At 30.2% G+C, this 20,787-nt stretch overlaps 1 protein-coding gene across 1 annotated transcript in view; it reads left to right on the plus strand.

The window, feature by feature from the left end:
* Positions 1-20,787, plus strand: part of SEMA3A (semaphorin 3A) — a 194,634-nt gene that overhangs the window by 121,189 nt on the left and 52,658 nt on the right. Inside the window, exon 6 of the mRNA XM_006925734.3 lies at positions 1,009-1,128. Within this exon, the coding sequence (XP_006925796.1) occupies positions 1,009-1,128 (120 nt within the window). The remainder of the gene's footprint in view (positions 1-1,008; positions 1,129-20,787) is intronic.

The following is a 20,787-nucleotide window of genomic DNA, read 5'->3' on the forward strand; positions in this document are numbered from 1 at the left end:
AAATTTTATAATTTTTTTTGTCAATTTATTTTTCTGATAATTCTCTGTAAGTAGGCAGGCAACAAAGTATTTTCTGGATGAAATAGTATGAGGCACTTTCTGTTTAAAGGAAAGAAAATATAATGTTTACAAACTTCAGTTTATTGAAAGGTGGTATGGTTTAGTAGAAGAGGCTTGGGATTAAACAGGCCTGAGTTTGAACTTTTACTTTGACTTGTCTAGTAATTAGCTGAGCAACCCTGAGTTTCTTGAACTATAAAATAGGGATATTTACATCATGCAGATGTTGACAGAAATAAATGAGATAATCTGAAAATGTCAAGACAACACTGATGATTATGACCTATGTTTCTGAAAATTTTCTCCTCTCCAAACACACTTCTGTTATATCTGAGGCTATGTGGTAGAATTGCTTTTAAACTGTGTGATAGCCTATACCAAGTTAGAACATTTCTCCCGCTTGATATATTAAAATATAAAACAAGAAAAAAAATTGGCAAGGAAAATATTAGTCTTTTCTAAATTATAGCAAGATATAAGATCTCACTAAAAAGGAATAGCTTAAAATTTTAATTTCTGTAAAATGAGAACTATAAGCAAGATTTTACAGTGATTCCTTATCCTAATAAACAAGGTTATTAGAATCATAGTACCTTTACAGATATAAAAACAAACTACGTGATTTAGTTTGCATTTGAACTTTAAAAGTTTGTCTCTAGTTATAATGGAAAAGAATAAAACTTCATGTTTTAATTTTACTAAATTATATTTTACTTAATTTTTCAAAATTAGTACTAAGTAAGTAGTCATATATTTAATCGGTGAATGTTCATTTTCAAAAAACAATCTTTGAAAAGACAGGAATAAAAAGTAAGTAGCTTTGCAGAGAGCATTTCTGTTTTCTTTTTAGCATGGTCTTAACATGAAACTTATATTTTATTTTTTTTGTTTTTCTTGCCTTAATTGAGTTAAAGTATGTGTATGTGGTTTTATTTTGTCACGACACAGATGGAGAATTATACTCTGGAACAGCAGCTGATTTTATGGGGCGAGACTTTGCTATCTTCCGAACTCTTGGGCACCACCACCCAATTAGGACAGAGCAGCATGATTCCAGGTGGCTCAATGGTAGGTGGTACGTGTAAGAACATAGTCACATAACACATGTAACTGCGGTAAGTAACGGAGAACTTTCCTTGTGCAGTACAAACAATATGATGAGATTTAGTATGCAGTTAAACTCCTGGTGGTGACTTCATGACTGTGGGTGTGAGAAAGTTGAGCAAAACAGAAAAGAAAGATTAAGAATTCTGGAAAATATTTGCTTTGTGCCAAAATAGAAGTTTCTCAGTAGTTAACTCTGGAAAGAAATAGATTTGGTCTGGAGCTATACGGAAGGGAGGCAATGGAAGAAGATAAGATGACTTACCGATCTTGTCTTACAGGAACACCACAGCAACTCTCATGATGTAGTATGTGTTTTAACTCCACACCATTCATATTGCCCTGAGAGCATCGTATAAGTTATTTTGCTAATGACATCACATTTAAAGTATTTTCAGAACTTCAAAGGACTTTTGTGCCATTTAATTTGATTCTCCTCTAATCTTTCTAAAATTCTGTCTCCCATTTTATAAGTGTGGAAATTAAAGCTAATATCTAAAATTACAACTAACCTGGTAACAGAAGATTTGGAACAAGAACTTAGTTTCCCTAACTTCAGTCACTGGCTTTACTACTTGATCAGTAGCTACTTTTATCTTTTTCTCTTTCTCTATTTAGTATACACATAATTTTAGCATAGGAGAAAATATACAAAATTCGTATACCTAAAATAAATAAATACAATTTTCATTCATATTTTGAATTAAATAATCCTTATATAGTCTTCTATCTAGAGATGATTTTTGTTTTGATTATTACTGACACATTCATCAAAGGTTTTTATAATGGTTTCCACAATATTATCATGGTTAATTCTTATTATTAAAAAATTATCTCCATTTACATCTGACTTCGATCTTATGATATATACCTGTCTAGTCTCTAAACTCTCAATCTATGAACTTTTGTCTGGTTTCACAGTCCTCATTAATAAAGATGAAACTCATGGTTTATAGTCCATTTATGTTTTCAGTAAGATGCTTGATTATTTCATTGTTCGAACTTCTACCACACTTGTTTTTTCTGCTCTTTCTTCTGGGGAACCCCAAAATTCATTTCATCACTTTTGTACTTCATTGATTTATTAGAGAAAAATCACAATTTTGTCTCTAAAGCTCACTGAAACTTTAGGAGACTATGAGTTATCTGTGACAATCTTTATTCTGATATATCCCATACTTTAAAGTGACTTTTTAAAACATAAAACATACCTCGATTTATCTCAATCAGCATCTCTTCTCTCCTGCAACATCATTTTTGATCATCTATTATTTTTCATATATTAGCGAAAAAGTTGTGCCTCTTCCCTTCGACATTTCATCCCTCTGCCTTTATTCCTAATTGCATGGATGATCTTTCATAAATTTTCCCTATTTACACTTACCTTGCTCTTCTTCAACAGTTTTTTATCTCTTCTTCAACACTGGTATCTTCCACTGCCCTGAAAACTTGCTCATCTATCCTATTCAAACACTTCCTTTAATCATGAAAAGTCATGAAGACCTTGTATGTTTAAGTTAATAGCCTGGTTAGAAACTTGTTTTTTCAACATTCTCACTATCTTTATCTACTTTCAACATGACTTTGATGCCATGAAATTGTTTCTCCAAAGGTCACTAATGACTTTCCATAGCTTTTTATCAATCTCTATATAGAGAATCTCTCTTCCAGTATTTGTCACTCTTCACTAGCCTTTTCCTTTTAAGAGTCACTTCTCTTAGCTCCCTTTATGTCTTGCTCTCTCAAGTTTCTGATAAGTTCGACATTGCTCATCCATTGTTTTTCTCTTTAATGCAGATTGTGCCTAAGATCATTCATGATTGAGTGCAAACACTGTGGTAATCAAAGGAAATTGGACATACAGTCAAATGCCCATCCTTGGGGATAGAGGAGGTGCAGTGGTAGCTGGGTAATCATCTAAGAAATTAGAGGCCTCACCAAGGAAGATAAAAAATGCTGAGACCATGATAAGGCTATCTGTGTAAAACTATAAAAGAATTAAACTCCAAAATCCCAGAAGGTGATTTTGGAATATCTAATGTTTCTCTCTGGTCTATCCTCAAACTGAAATATTTATGTAGGAAGGAAAATGTTTGTTTTTATTCAACACGAAGGAGACTTTGGTCTACTAACTCTAAATGGCATACAAGCTTTCACTGTCCATGAGAAAGAAAATCTCATTAGAAGATGGAATAACATAGAAGAGAGTATAGTATCCATTTCATTTTTATGGCCTTGGAGGAAAAAAGTCATCAAGTTAGAGCTGCTTTTGTATTATACACTCACTTGTTGACAGCTTAGTCTGAAGAATTTACACTGTGGGAAAACAGTCATTGTCCACAGTTCTGTACTTCATCTCTTCAAACGTGTAGTTCATTTGAGAATTCAGTTATCAGTCTCTCAGCACTAAATGTGAGAACTGATTTTACCAAATTAGCACAACGGTTACTTTTGACAGGGTGCAGAAACCAGAACTGCTGCAAAATGGAGACTGTGGAAACCTTTGAGATAGAACCAAGGGACTGTGTGAATCACAAGCCTCACAAAATTAAATACCATTCCATAATAAAATTAGAAACACAATGTTTCTAATTACACATCCATGCATAAAATAAGTGAGTTTTGAGGCATGAACATAGACTACATAGTCATTTTTTGCAGCCAGAAGTAATAAATGACCTTGCAACGTACTTTATGAAAGGTTTTCAGGGCTATTAAAATTAATTTGGGCACAGGACTTACTTTACTTTTCTCAAGTTAATTCAAATCATTTATTTTAGAATAGATTGGCCTATTTTAATGACTTTCAATTTTTGTTCCTTCTAAACAAAATATTTTAAAAAACAGTTGTTTAGGACTGGATCTTCAAATATGATTTTTTTTTTTAATGGAATGTCTCTATTTTCAGACTTACTTGCTAAGATTATTTTTGTAATAGTATCGATAAAGTTTAAAATTTTTGTAATAGTATCGATAAATTCAGTTTCATTTTAACAGGAAATATTTGGAATGAATAACACTTTTAGATTAAGAAACAAAAAACTATTTTTAAAAAGTTTTTTAAAAATTATCATTGACACTACCCATAATTTAAGATTGAGAGATGTTATAACAACTTTTGATTTCAGAAAATGTACTGGTATGTGTTTGCCATGATGTACCCAAATGCACTACATTTTTCCATCTGCTCCATAAATTCTCTCAATATCATATTGTTTTGAACTTCAATTCCAGTTTCAGCTCACTAACAATGTGAAAGTTAGGTAAAAATGTTCTTTATGTATTCATAACAAAGAAACAAATAAATTTATGGTGTTGTTATAGTAATGATTTCTTAACATGTATTATGTAAATACTACTACCTAGTTCTTGTACGCATTAGCCATTCCTTAGAACAGATGGATGGCTAACTCACATTTACTTTTCTATTTGATGGACACTATTTTCAGTATTGTTCATGTCTCGGACTAACACTAGGATGCTATATGATATGGAGGGAAGACCATAGTCTTTAGAATGAGACAAAGTTTCACCTTACTTTGGAGCTTACTTTTAATGGGATCATACTACTACCACCTCTCATAGTTGTGAAAAAATGACCACATAATGTATAAAAATACTAAGTAAGTGACTGGCATGTGGTAAGCACTTAATAAATGTGAACTTTTCTGTATCTTTTATTCCACTTTCGTTGGGTGGAGCATGCTCAGGGAGCTTTGTCAGGTTCATTCTGTGAGTAATTATATTTGAGTCAGGGTGAAAGGGCAGTAACAGTAGAGTTTAATATGTGAAACCACATGGATCCTTGAAAGAGCCAGGGCCAGTGAACACAAACAGACCTAATTACAGTGCCCAGAGTGTGAGGCCTTCCCACTCATTTCAGGAAGACCTGTTTTCTTTTAGCGGATTTCCTAAAAGGATCGTGCCTGTGGATAGACCAACCCACTTGCTTTTTTCTGTAATTGAAATGGTATGCAAGTCATCATTCCACTTCCTCTCACTTGTAACACTTATACCAGGATGGCCTGCCCTTATTGGAATGAACATAGCTTCCTCTGTGGTCATGTACCAGGATATTTCATGTTCTCTAAAGATTCAAATTTCTCCACAAGATATATTTTTATGTAAATAGAACCAATAAATGTGACTGCAAATAAATTATGAGAGCACAAATTAATATTACATGGTACCAGATACCTAATCTCAAATCATTTGTACAATTCTTTTGAGGTGCTGTTAATTTTATTATCTATAAACACATAAACTGTTTTAGCGTATTCAATTAGGATTTATTCTAAGTGAAACAAATGATCTAGGTTTGCATACTGTCAGACTTCCCAGTGATGCCATTCTGAAATATTTCTCTGGCTTAAGTAAGTTAATAATATATTTTGCTGACGTTGGAGGAAAAAGCCCTCTGGAAGTCTTATTTTATGGCATGTGAGAAAATGAGTATTATAGGAGTAGGGTGAACATTCAGTTAAAACAACAACATCAACCACAAATGTGCTCTTGGTTTTCATAGCCTATGAAAGACAACACAAGGATGCAATCTTTTTTAACTTTTGAATTACATATATGAATTACACTTTTTTAACAATTCTGAGGTATCAGTATAAAGTCACAAATAAAAATGCTAATATTTTTGGTTATTTTTACAACATTGTGCCGAAACATGGTATGTAATAGTTTAAGTATAATTGTAACTATACCTAAACACAACCTCGTAGTAATCTGTTTTTTCTTATGAATCTATTAGTCAGAAAAATTTTCTTCCAGATAAAGAATGCACACTCCCAAGTATAATCTGTTTAAAAATATCTGCCGTGAAATTATTTTACTCTTTAAATGATGATAAATTTAACAAATTCACTAAATGTGCTTTTTTTTATTTTTAAAAGAGCAAAAAGTTACTAAAATATACTTTTACTTGATCTCCTTTTTAGAGGACCTACTTTCTGTGTCACATTTTGTCTAAGGCACATAATTACTTTTAACTGGTTTTGTTTGAAATTACACGGCACTAATGAGGAGAAATGAATAAAACTTTGGAATGGAAGTTAACTCAGTGGCAATGTCTGGAAGGTGATTTTATTTTTTTCAGGCCTCTGAGAAAATGTACATGAATAAAATAGGATGTGTTAACATTTTTTTTTTAATGATGGGCTAAAAAATGTTCAACTCTCAAGTATGGCATCTTAGTCACAAATTCTGACCACTTGTTTTAAAATTTATAGTTGAATGGTGAGAGTAGAAAAATAACATTTAAAGATATTACTACACTTACTTAAGGGAATCCCACTTTTTAGATTAAAATTGATGAAAATGTATAAAAATGAGACAGTATCTTGGAAAATTTTTTAAATTAATGCCAGCTCTCTTTTTCTTCTTAGTTCTCAACATTCTTCTCTCTAGTCTCACCATCAGTTTAATGAATACAGAGCCTGTCTATACCAATTTCCTCTTCTAGATTCACTACATGCAGAGCTCAGTGGGCCTCAATAGGGATTTACTGCTGACTGGGTAATCTGGGTTCATGTGTGCAGTGACATCAAGCAAGAGATTTACCCAGAGAAGTGGATGCCATGACAATGCGTGTAACCATGGTGTGACTGGCCTCTCTGACATGGCTCTCAAAAGATTTCCCTCTGTGAAAACAGAAGCCTGTTTGCAAATTAATTAGTTTCTGGCGGCAGCTTGATTGTTGACCCAGAGTTTGTAGAGTGGAAAAACAATCAGATTAGTGTGCTCAGGGTAAAAGACCAGTGTGCAGTTGCGTGTGGCTTGCTCAACTATTGAAATTCTGAATGGACTGAAACAAATTCTTTTCTGAGAAGCCTCGGCAGAGGTTAAGTGTGATGAGCCTTGAGCTCCCCAACAGCAGGGGCTGGGGAATTAAAGGATTTTAGCCAGATAAAACTGAATGATGGCAAGCAATGCCATTGAATTTTAATGGCATGGACAGTTTTGACGAAAAAAACCCCCACAAAACAAACAAAAAAACTCAAATCCACTTACTATGTTCTGATCACCTGAGTGGAAGGAATGATTTTACAATATTATTAAATGTAGGCTTGACACAAATACTTTCATAGTGGTAGATTGCAGAAGCTTTCGGACTGGAAGTTTTTATTATAATGTCTTAAAAACTAATATGGTAATATCTAAATGAAAAAAGATGATAAGATATGCCTTTTGATATTGATAAAATATTTGTTTATGTGTTTACCTATTTTATGAGCTATAATCTTCAGATGCCCAATAAAATTAATTCTGAAAATATATATTCTACTATTTATTTTTATAAATATCAAATTAGATAACCATGCAAGCTTCTAACAAAAAAAAATCTGCATGCAGTTTTTGATTATTAAAATTTGTTTTAGTCAATAAGTTATTGTTTATGCTTAATTTTATAAGATTACCTAACACAATAAGCCTTATGTACTTTTGTAGATACCACTGACAGAAGTCTTCCTAAATATAGCTCTAATGGCTACAATAGTACTTTTGCATTAAAAAATCACATATGTCTCTCAATTTTCAAGTGAATTGAATCCAGATTTCACTGCCTGTCAAGTCCTTTTTCATTGAATCTTAAGTGACTTCTCCAATATTAAACACTAACATACTCAAATCTTGGTTGTTGGTTGGTTGTCCTCAAATTTACTATTTTTTTAATTTAACCATTCCATTCTCCCAGTAGATTTTAAGCTTTCTTACCTTTGAATCCCCAGAACATATAGATGTATGCTTATATTTATCACAGGGCCTACCACTTTGCCTTATACTCTAGGTATATTAAACATGAAACTTTTCGGTGAATTCTAGAGTCAGTGTGCCTGAATTTGTATTCCAGGTCTTCTACTTACTACCTGTGTGGCTTTTACTTTACCTATTTTCATCACCCATTTATGATTTGTAAAATAGAGTTAATACTAATATCTTATACTTTTTTTTTCTGAAGATTCATGAGACACTTTATATAGGGTAGTTAGAATATTGTCTGATAATATGGTAAATGCTTGTGATAACTGCGGTTGCATACCAGCTCTATACATGGTACATAACGCCCATTAGGCAAGTTAACACAGTGAACCATTTATGTTTGCTTTTAAAATCTGCTCATAGGCTGTTTTGTTTTCTTTTATTTAATTGATCATTGTCATTATTTTTGTCAGAAGCACTTAGTACATCAAGAATATATAAAATATTTAGCTTTAATATTAAAATAGTAATAAAAATTTTAATAAAATTAAGCTTAACAAAACCAGCAGATGAAAAAATGAAATGATGAACCAAGGCTAAATTTAAATAAATGCATTTTTCTAAGTGCTAACTTAGCTCTAACAAGTGCAATATTCATCATTTAAATAAATAAATCATTAGGTTAATTTGTATTAATATTTTTCCAGTACGTTTTTTAAGAAGACATTGACTATGTTAATAACACTATGAAAATCATTTATCCTGCTGTACCATAGCCTAGCTTTTAATTTTTTTTATGTGAGGGTGTCGTGTATAAACTCTGGGATGGTTGTTAAGAATGTGGAATGGTCTTAATTAATTTTTAGATTAAAATTGATGAAAAAGTATAAAAATAAGATAATATCTTGGAAAAAATTTTAAATCAATGTCAGCTCTCTTTGTCCTTAGTCCTCAGCATTGTCTTCTCTCGTCCCACAGCTGTTTGACACTAGCTGAGCAACTATAGACAGTTGATAAAAGCTCTCTGTGCTCAATGTCTCTCTTTTTTTTTTTAACAGAAATAATAATTCTTCCCTCGTTCAGTTGTAATGAGAATGACGCATGAGTAAATTCATATAAAAAACATTTGGAAAAGTGACTAGTATTACCAAAAACAAAAACAAAAGCAAAGCCAAAAAAACAAACAATTCAGTCGATGTTAGCTTGTTTCATAATAATATGTAAGAATTTTAAAGAAGGGAACAATAAAAATACCTACATATGTCAAATCACTACAAATGTAGTAGAATGCACAATCTCCTTTAACCGAATAGCCACATATTTCTAAGAAATCAATGAAAGTGGCTTAAAGAAAACAAGGTAAGATGAAGTAATAGTTACCTCTGCCTTTTCCTTAGACTGAGTCTATATATACACGATTTCTTGCCTAACAATATCTGTACATTTTGAAGAAAATAAATCTACTACTCCTTTGCTTCCATAACAAGAAAAATGATTTTTTCTAAGCTTAGTGACATACTTATTGCTGTTACTCACACATGACAAAAAGGCATTAAAATGCTCTAAACTTCATATATCAACTAAAAATAAATTACAAAATGTTATCCAGGAAAAGAGTCTTTAAAATGTTTTTCTAATAAAATTAGTAAGGAAAATTTAAGTGTGTTTAGAAGCCCTTAAAAGAAACATTTTCAAGTTAAAAATGTTTGTGCTGCTATATGATTTAAGAAAGTAAACAAGAGAAAAATCAAAGCCCTTTCTCTTCTCATCCCTGTCCCCCACAACCTGCTCTTAGAAATCTGTGGATTTCCTATGGCACTTTTGGATCATCATGTAAATTCTACATTTTAAACAGTATGGTACCATTAAAATAGTATCACTGTTTATACATGTGGTACTATTATTATTTTTAAATCAATTGATTCAAAAATAAAGCTATACGTTTAAAAGCTAATTAGGATTTATTAGTAGTAATTTTATAAATTTATATGAATGCACATTTTTATTTATTAGAAATATAGTTTTTATTATTTTACTTGATGATATGATAAATGATAACTATTTTTGGATTTAATATAGGCTGACATTATAAGGGACCCATGAAAAATGTGTCTTTTCAATATATTTATAAATTTGTTTACATTCACATAAATTCAAATAATCTCCTAATCTCATTTAATTACACGTTTTAAAAGATTCTAGGGTTTCAGTGTCATAGAGACCTATCTCATTTATACATTTATAAAATCCTAATGTGAATGTATGTGTATGGGAAATTGGTGACAGCGGATTTAGCTTTTCATTTGGGAACCACACTGCCTTTTCTACTTCACATACACTAAGATTTAAGTTACAGGCAGCCTAGAGTTCTGTTTTGGGCTTACACATTGTGACCCATTTATAATGTAATGAACTTTAATCTCACTGATCCTAAAAGTTAAATAATGTCAAAGCTGATATCAAACTGATGACTGCCACTTAATTGCTTAGCACCCATAGAATCAGTGTTTATCAAATGTGTTTTCTAAACACATTTAGAAATGAATGAACAAGTTATACTCATATTTCACTGGACAAGAAAGCAATTTGTAGTCAAACAAAAATAAGTGAATTTGGAAGATAGGAAACAAAATACATGGACTACCACAAAATCTTCATTTTCGGATGAATTTAAGGAAAATGTAGTCATAGTAACAATTCAAATTATGGAATTAGGGCTTATATGCCTAGGATGAACCAACAAGGTACAGGACATCTATGATCAATTACCTTTATGTGCTTTCAGTAATCTATTAAATATTTTGATTAAAGAGAAATTATTGAAGTAGTGGGATAGTGCTATTTGCTGACTGACCTCCCTGTTATGTTATTTCTGTTGATTTTCTTTCAATAAAAAAAAGGAGAAAAATCACATTCTTCACAGATATCAAAGTAAATATAGCTAACTTAGATGAACCAATCAGTGCCTAAATTACAAAAATTATAAAAGACAGGGATAATTGTGTTATAACAAATCTTAAAATGTGAACTAATTTTTCACATTTTTTTAACCTATAACTACTTTTGTTTCCTTTTTTATTTCTAATTCCTGTGTGAGAACAACTTATAGAAGGCAACTGAAAAGAATGGCTGGAGCTAGAAGTATGCCAGCAGGAAGCAGAAAAACAATGACGGACTGTTAGCTAGTCCAGCATTGTGGAAGTCATTTGGAAGATATATAGCAGTTGCAACACCAAAAAAAAAATGGTAGCCATGTCATGCAGCTTTGCAAAATCTTCAATAAGTTCATTATTATTTTAATTATGTCATCTTGATTTTATATAAATGTGCTACAACTCCGTTTATCAATACTGCCTGTAAGCCATTCATTAATTCCCAAACTGTTTGTCCCTGGAAAGATCATAGTTTGTTTGTAAAAGATGTTACTATTATGTTAGTAAAGAATATTCTGATAATAATAACAAAAATGAAAAAAATCCTTTAATATACTTTAATGCAACTGCGGAAGCTGAGTAAGTCATGGCTATTATGATTGATTACTTGGAACTATTATATGGTTTCCAAGAAGAGAAAATAATAGGTCATCATAAAGAGGGAAAAAAAAATCTGTCCACTGTTAAAACAGAGTCTGCAAAGAAAAATAAAAGGTAGAAATAAAGAGAGAAAATAGCTTCCTGATTAGACTTTGTCATCATCATTCAACCACAATAAACTACCATCTATCAAAATAATGAAATTTATAAAATCAGAAACTGAAATAAAAATCCCCAAATTACACAATAAATTCTTCTATCTAAAGATCTAACCATGAAGTTTGTAATGCAAGTTACATTTGGTACATATTTAAGCATTTTTCAGTTTTAGAGCATTGCAAATGTTATTAAAACATATTAATTCCTGAGAATACTCAGACTTCTATTTTATATCTGACTATACAGTTGTCAGTAAAAACAACTGATATTTTGTAATATAATGTAGGTGAACTATCTCCATTATTAATTGGAAATTAAGAAAAGATCAATTTTATGCAAAGATTTAACTGTCTAGGTTAGTTACTATTAATTAATTAATTAATTTTTTAAATGAGTAATTTTAGTTTACTCAATTCGAGTCTAATTGCTTCTCATCTCATTCAACAATGTTATTATTTCTCTGAATATAACATCAGTCACCAATTACTAACATAGGATGCTATTCTCTTGTCTTTCCCCTGCAGCTCTATGCTAAGTCTTCCTAGATTGCTAACAATAACACAGTGAATAGGTAGCTACATTTGCTAACTACTAACATATTACTCTGTGTAACTTCCATTTTCTACATGCATTAAACACTCTTTAGGTACCAGAAACTATTATAAAAAAAAAAAAATATGAGTAAGATATATCCCCACCCTTCATGATAATACCTACAGATGGAAAACCTTAGAAGTCTTAGCACAGCTATGAGACAACTTGCATATATTTCCCAGATGCCTTAATATTTTAAAATTATTGTTTAACTCATAAAGTAATGGAGGGAGTACTATCCATGTTTCTTTTACTGAAATAAACATTGTTTTTGATTCAATTGATCTTTGGGCTTTAACAATATCAGAACCATTGAGTGAGGCTTTCACTACAAAACAATAGAAATATATGACAACTTATGAGGGAGGCTATCTTTTTTCCATATATCTGCAGTCTTTTAGAAAAAAAAAAATATATATATATATATAATTTCAAAAAAAAAGATATTGGAACCCTTTTTACAGGTTTTGAAGAAAAAGATGAGAATCAGTTGGAACCAGAAAAACTATAGGTAATATGACTATAATTTTTAGAAAATGTTATTACAAAGAAATTTTTAAGAGAGGAAGTCACCCCAAAAATAATGAGACAAAAACCGGATTGGTGGTTAGAGAGAAATAGTCAGGAAATAGGGTGAAATCAGAAATTATATTCTTTTATAGTCAGGAGTTTTACTAGTTCTGTAGCAGTGGATACTCTGGGCTGTTTTCCAATAAAAAGTAAATAAAGTCTCTTCAACTAGTCTTTCAGCTTTAAAAGATATACATAAAAATAAATAAATTAATAATAATGATTTGTATCAATAAATATTCTTGATACAAATATTTTTCTAAAAGTAAAAAAGTTCCATTTTGTTTTAAAATTTTAATTTCTAATTTGGTTATATAAAGCAGTGATTGAATAGGAGTTTAAAAATGCATGTTCTGAATAGTTTTCTCAGGTAAATTTTATTGTCTTAATTTATTTAACACACTATTAGCTATAAAATAAATGCATATCAATAATTATACTGCCTTTCTTTTCTAGCATTAAACAAAAAATGTAGCAATTTTTCAATTTTAGGGAGTTATATAAATCTATAAGTTATAGTGTCATATTTTTTATCTGCTTTTCTATTTACAGATAATCTATAGGCACTTATTTTTTTGGCCTCAGTAACATCTTAAGTGATGTCATTTAGAAAGATGGGGAAATATACTTTGCTTTGATGTTTCTGCCTTACATATATATAACATTTCTTGTTATATGGTCTAAGAGATTTATTCTAATAATATGTAATTATATAAGACTCACTAAAGTATTATTCAGATATTGGTTTTATGTGTATTTTAAAACATGTTTTATGGAAGAATGTAGAAATAGTAGGTCCACTAGAAAGTAAAACTGGTTTAAATTTATTTTAAATTATATGAAAATAAAATAACACAAACCTTGTTCTAAACTAAGTTGGAAGTATCAAATTGCTTTAGAAAACACTTTTGTTAGTATTGATTTGGTGTCTGTGGACACAACTCTATATTTGCATCCAAAATATTTAATTTAATTATTCTTAAAGCAGAAACAATAGGAGAAAGTTGCGAAAAGGAATAAGGTTAGTGGAGTGACTACACTGAAGACCAAAAAATTGATTTAAGCATCAGGGGAAATTTTAAATTGCATCTACCACACTGTAAATCCTGTGACATTTAACGTTATTACACTGAATATTTAAACGTTTTAATATTAAAGCAACGAAGATTCACTTCATTCTCCCAAAAATCCTATAAAATAGAATACTACAAGTAATAAAATTTTAGTAACCTGCAACATGTTAGTAGTAGTAACCTGCTATTGAGTAAAAACTGAGAGACTAAATCCATATCTCCTGAACTCTGTTCTCTTTCTAACATATTCATTTTACTATTTACCATTTTTAAATTTTTCATTTTTGTGTTTTTGGTAAAGATTTTGCATCTAGGGAATGTTTACCAAGTTAGATATAGGCTTTGGAAAATGCAGGTGCATACATTTTAAAAAGCAAAGATTTGCCAAAGTTAAAGTACTGTATTCTACAATGGGTTCACAGAATGAACTGTGTTATTTATGCATATCTCAAATCACTGAAAATTCAACTGATATGAACTGTTGCTACTTAGAGTTTGGCTCTTGTACTAGCAGCATGTGCATTTCCTGGGAGCCTGTTAGAAATGCAGAATCTCAGAGCCCACCCAGACCTATTGAATCAGAAATTGCACTCTTTCAAAATCCTACATTAAAATTTGAGGAAGACTAGACTAAATTACCAAAATATATTACATATTTTATTAAAAAAAAAAAACAGAGACACAATGTTTCTGTTCTTGAGAAGACTACCTTATATCTCAACTTAAATTTACATTAACATTTAAGAATGTTTATGTGTATTTGTTATTTACACTCAATTTATTTTATGCGATATGTTCTAATTTGAACTCTAAAATTCTTCTAATATTAACCTTCTTAAATTAGTATCTTTTGTTTTAATTTAAACTGCGGAGATATAAACACTAACTATATGTACCCTTTGAACAGTTTGGTTGGGATTTCAAGCAATAATCGCTTATAAAACTCCTATGTAAGGTTAGTAAGACCCACCTTATTTTGCTTGAATCATTCTACTGAGACAGTGTTATATTAATAGATCTGCTAGCACCATTCTGGTGGCCTATAAAATCTCCCACAACTACACGTCTTGTTAAACATTAAGAATTTTTTAAAATATTGTGGAGGAGATGGTGACTTCTAGGGTTCAAGAGACCTCAGGTAGTTTTTTTTTAAAGTTGTTTTCAGAACAGGTTATTATAAATTAACTAAAAATTTCCCTAGAGCTAGGCTAGGACTAATAATATTTTGAGTAATGAATTGGATGATATAACTGTAATATAGTTTTAAAAATATATGATAAACATTACTTCCTGTAAACATCTTTTTGTCAAAAGCATCTAGTAATGAAAACTAGGTAGATTTTTAGTGCAAAGAAACAAAATGAAATCCAAATTAAAACAAAAATTATACATTTTATTTTACAACTTTAAAGTTTGTATTGCAACCTTAAATTTTAAATTATAGGGATGTGATTATTTATATATATACATATGTATATATACACACAAATATATATATAATAGAGCCTTTCCAATATTCAAAAACCTCCAACTCCAAATTTTATGTATATAGAATTGACAAATTTCTCACTATTCATCTCATGTAGATGTAAAACTTAAAAAACAACTCAAAATTAAGTGCAAATTTGTGTTAAAATAACAATAATTGTTTAAGTACATTGAGATTAGAAAAATACAAAAAATTGTAGCTAATGTTATTATTGTCTCTTAAGGGATAATAATATCTTACAGAATAAACAGGGTTTACAATAACAAATTTTTTTCTGCAAAATCTAATTACTTTGAAAATTATGCTATAAGTTAACTTCCTTTCTTTCTTGAATTTCCTTCCCCATATAATTAGACATTTTCAAGAATCAAAACTATTATTGTCTCTTAAGAACAAAAGCCATAGAAACTGCTAATTATATTTGAACATGTTTTTCTTCTTCGAAGAGATTCCGAATTTCTGGCATTTTTGAGAACATTTTCTCACGAGAGTGATAGAAATGCTGAAGCCCCACTGGTGTTGCCATCAGTATAATTAGATTCTATCTGTAATAATATTCATGTTATTAGAAAGTTGCCAAGGTCTGTGTCAAATAAAATTGACCTAAATCTTCTTTGGTCTCTAAATCATTATTTTGTTTTAAGAATCAGGCGACATTCTTACAGATATTTTCTTTTCCCTAGCACTCAAAGACCTAATCAGTGGCAACTCAGAGGAACAACCCTGGAAGTGAGCAAATATCAAAAAGGAATTTTTTATATTTCAGTTGTAAAATAGGCTTATTTCACAGAGTAGGAAAAAAATAATTAAATATTCAGAAACTTTTTGGTAAATTTTATGATTATATGAAAATAGACTTTTATTAATGAATAAAACTGCTACTAGAATTCACAAATAACCAGGTTTGCCGTCTGTAGATTCTGAGCCAGTCTTCACCAAAAAAAAAGGGACAAATTGAGTATATACCTAAATTTTAAGATAATTTAATAGAAAAAAAATTGGTATTATGTATTTGCTTTTGTTTTTGTTTTGCTTAGGGATTTTGTTTGTTTGGAGCCAAAATTTCGCCCCATCAATTTATCTTTGAATCATGTATAAACTATGTGGGTGAAAAAAATTGTATGAAACCTTTATGAAATGCCTCAGAGGACAGAGAAAAATAAAAAGGTTTTCAAGTCAATCAAGTCATATGGAGCTATATATAGTATTCTCAATAACAATATCAGACAAAAAGAAAAGCCAGAAACAAATATATTTATGAGTATCCAAATATTCTAAATAAATGTATTAAATAAATTCTAATATTGCAAGGATGATTCAGTAATAGGAAATCCCCTAATTCATTACTTAAATGTTTTAAAAAATAAAATATATGCTTTATCTTGTTTAATATAGAAAAATAAAATAATTAATTTTTTCTGATTCAAATACATTAGCTAGGATTAGAAGAAAATGTTTTTAACATAAAGAAGAAAGAGTTGAATCCTAATTAAAGTTCTTGATGCATAGAGCTATTAATATAAGTAATATGCTATTATAATTAATTATAATAATAGACTTTATTTTTTAGAGCAGTGTTAGTGTCACAGCAAAACTGAGTGGAAGGTACAGAGATTTCCCATATAACCCTACTCCCACACATGCATAGCCTCCTTATTATAAACATTCCCCACCAGAGTAGGACATTTGTTATAGCCGATGAGCCTACACTGACACATCATTATCAACCAAAGTTCATAATTTACATTACGGTGCACTCTTGGTATTGAACATTCTATAGGTTTGGACAAATGTATAATGACATGTATCCATCATTACAGTATCATACAGAGTAGTTTCACTGACCTAAAAATTCTCTGTGCTAAACCCATTCAATCCTCCCTACTCCCTAACTCCTGGCAACCACTGATCTTTTTACTGTCTCCATAGTCTGCCATTTCCAGAATGTCATATAGTTGGAGTTGTATAGTATGTAACATTTTAAGATTGGCTTCTTTCACTGACTAATACACATTTCAGTTTCTTCCATGCCTTTTCATGGCTTGATAGCTCATTTCTTTTTAGCTCTGAATAAATATGCCATTTTCTGGATGCACCACGGTTTATTTATCCATTCATCTACTGAAGCACATCTTGGTAGCTTCCAAGTTTTGGCAGTTTTGAATAAAGCTGCACTAAAAATCTGTGTGCAGATTTTTGTGTGGATATAACTTTTCACCTCTTTGGGGTAAATACCCAGGAGCATGATTGCTGGGCCATATGTAAGAGTATGTTTAGTTTGTAAGAAACCACCAAACTGTCTTTCAAGGTCTCTGTACAATTTGAAATTCCCAACAGTAATGAATGAGAGTTCCTGTTGTTCCAAATTCTTGCCAAAATTTAGTGTTGTCAGTGTTCTGGATTTTGGCCATTCTAATAAGCATGTAGTGATATCTCATTGTTGCTTTAATTTGTATTTTCCTAATGACGTATAATTGTCCTCCAAAAATTGTTATTTATTTCTATAAAATGCATCTTAAACTTATATAGTTCTTATTTTAAACATTATCAGTGAGTGAGATTCTACTGTGCATTGGAGAAAAAATTGAAAGGAGGTACTAGTATGTTTTCTTCCTTCTCAGAGAGATTTAAATCATGCCTGTACTATACGTCTTTGATGTGGTGAATTTTTTAGCTCATTGCTTAAGCAATGAAACTTTAAAAGAATAAATCACACATGTTTAATTGCACTTATTTCATCTCAGTTAATAAAGCAGAGTAAGCCCACTGCCTAAAAATATTTGATGAATTTTCTGGCAATGGGAAGAAAAACGTGCTCTAATTTATAATGAGGAGAGTTAGGTAATACCATGTTTCTTGAACCTCTACCAATTTTCTCTTTAAGAGAAAGTTTTAGTGTGAAGTCATTGATTAAGATCATATAAATTACTTGTTAAAAGCAATGACTTTTATAATAGAAAGTTTTATTTTCTTGAGCTGTAGGAACTAAAAGTTTGTTGCCTTGGTTTTCTTCATTTGAGTTCAAAAAGTTATTTTTAATTTGTATTGTATGCAAAATAGTGTAATTACTTTATGAACATGAACTCTATTGATAGAATGCTTTTGTTTTTAGAGAGCAGAGTTTATATTATGCATATTCTATTTAATTTTTCTTCATGTTGACAAATTTTAATGAGAATTGTAAAAGGATAATTGTCTTTTATCCAAAACTTTGCAATTTTTAGAAATTATTTGGAAAAAATTCTTTATAAAGTTCTTGAAGTCTTTAAGTGTAATCAAAATTAATATCAAATTATTATTTACAAGAATATGTATATTATATGTATGTGTGCACATGTGTGTGTGCATGTATGTGGATGTATAACCATTCGGAGGCCATAAAAATATTCTTCCTGGAGATTATTTCCTTGACAAAATTCCATCTGATCTCCTCAAATAACAAATCATCTAATCTAATCATACAGTAATTTGTACTTAACATAATTCAAAAACATAACTATATAAATGATGAAAACATAGTTATGATGATAGATGAGTGCATTAGTAGAATGAATTCATTAAAAATCTAATATAAGAAATAATCTATAAATATTGCAGCTTCCTGTAGTTAGAGAATAAATGTCAAAAATAATAGACATGCTTAAAAACATTAGAGTCAGGGTAACTGGATTAAATCTAAAGACATCAAATTATTTCTAATTTATATTTAACATGACAAAACACAGACTGCTAAATCATTATAAATAGTGTTCTTGCAAATAATAGAACATCATATGCAACAACCAAAATTTGCAATGAAAAAAGTCATCTAATATATAACAAATAAGGTGCTTAATTATGTCATTCCCATATTGAAATTTTGAAGATTTGCTTCTTTTATAACTCATAAATTAAAAAAATAAAAAACACATGTTTACAAGATAAGATAGTGGAAACATAGACTAAATTTTGATAGATTATTATCAAATAATGATAACAAAATAGTCATATGTTCTTGTGATATGTCCACTTAGTTTAAATTAGATTACTATTTCAATCGCTTTCCTTAAAACTTACTATGTTTCTGTAATTTGTGAAATTATCAAAAAAGAGGAATTATTGTAAGATATACATGATAGAAATAAATCAGTCAGCAAATTAGAAAGACAAAACCAAAACACAAGATGTATTTTCTGTAAAAAAAAAAGAAAAACACACAAACTAAATACTTTTTTCTAATTTACTTTCCAAACATAATTCTACAACATGTAGGCAATTACATTTTGAAAATGTTACTATTTGAATAGAAGATGTTAAAGACCATAATGTTTAAGTAAAAAGAATGAATATGCTGTCTGTATATAGAAAACTAATCATACATGGAAGATTATACTATATAAAATCTGCATCTCTATGAAAATCTAAGTGATGCTTAGCACTCAAGCTCAGTTATATGCTTGAATTTCTTAATATCACTGCAATTTGTGTTTTTTATTGAGTTTTAACAAATGATATGCCTCTGTAACCCAAATATCTATCATGGTATGAAACACTCGAAAAGTTTTCTCTTAACCTTTTCTGGTCAGTCTCCACACCCTTGTTCCCAGAGGAACTCACTGTTTTGTATTTTCTACAATAGATTACTCTTGCCTATTCTAGAAACTCATATAAATGGAATTATATAATGTGTACTCCTTCGTTGTATTATTTTTGAAATTTCATCCATTTCATTGCATGTCTCAGTAATTTGTTTCTTTTTTATTTCTAAGTAGTATTTAATTATATGGATAATGCTACACATAGTTATCTTGTTTTTTTATTGATAGATACTTGGCTTAACAAACCTGATATAAACATTTTTTGTTAAAGTCTTGTTATGAACATATGCTTGTGGACATATTTCTCTTGATTAAATAGCTAGAAATGGAATGGCTGGATCATAGGGTAGGTATATGTTTGGTTTTATAAAAAAGCTGCCAGATCATTTTATGCTCTCATCAAAACTGTATGAAGATGTTGAACAATGAATTGGCATAAACAAATTAAATATTAATGAAGTCAATTTGGGCATTCTGTGAGAGAAAAAAAAGTATGGAAGTAAGACTGATAACAAGAAACTCAAAAAGCTATTGAAAGGCTAAAAAAAAATATAAAAACTTTAAGATTCAAAAGACATGAAGGATAAAGATAAATATAAAAGATATTTAGGAGAGAGATAGAAATAAAACTTGATTGATAAAATGTCAATGGAAAAGGAGAAGTCAAGACTAAATACCAGGCTTCTGAGTTGAGTGACTTACACATAAGATGGATTTGAGAAAGAAGAGGTTCCAGGATGAGCAGACGTGGAAACGATGTAGAGAAGTGAGTTATCTTGAAGACCTAAATATGCAGTGCTATGTGAACATGGTCAAAAGTCAGCCAAAAAGAAAATGCTGATTGGGCATAGAAGAATAGCCTGGGAATCAGGGAATCAAATGGATTAAGATAACCAAAAAAAATTTACTGAAAAGGGAAA

The sequence above is a fragment of the Pteropus alecto genome, unplaced genomic scaffold (genome assembly GCF_000325575.1).
Source record: "Pteropus alecto unplaced genomic scaffold, ASM32557v1 scaffold69, whole genome shotgun sequence".
Classification (NCBI taxonomy): domain Eukaryota; kingdom Metazoa; phylum Chordata; class Mammalia; order Chiroptera; family Pteropodidae; genus Pteropus; species Pteropus alecto.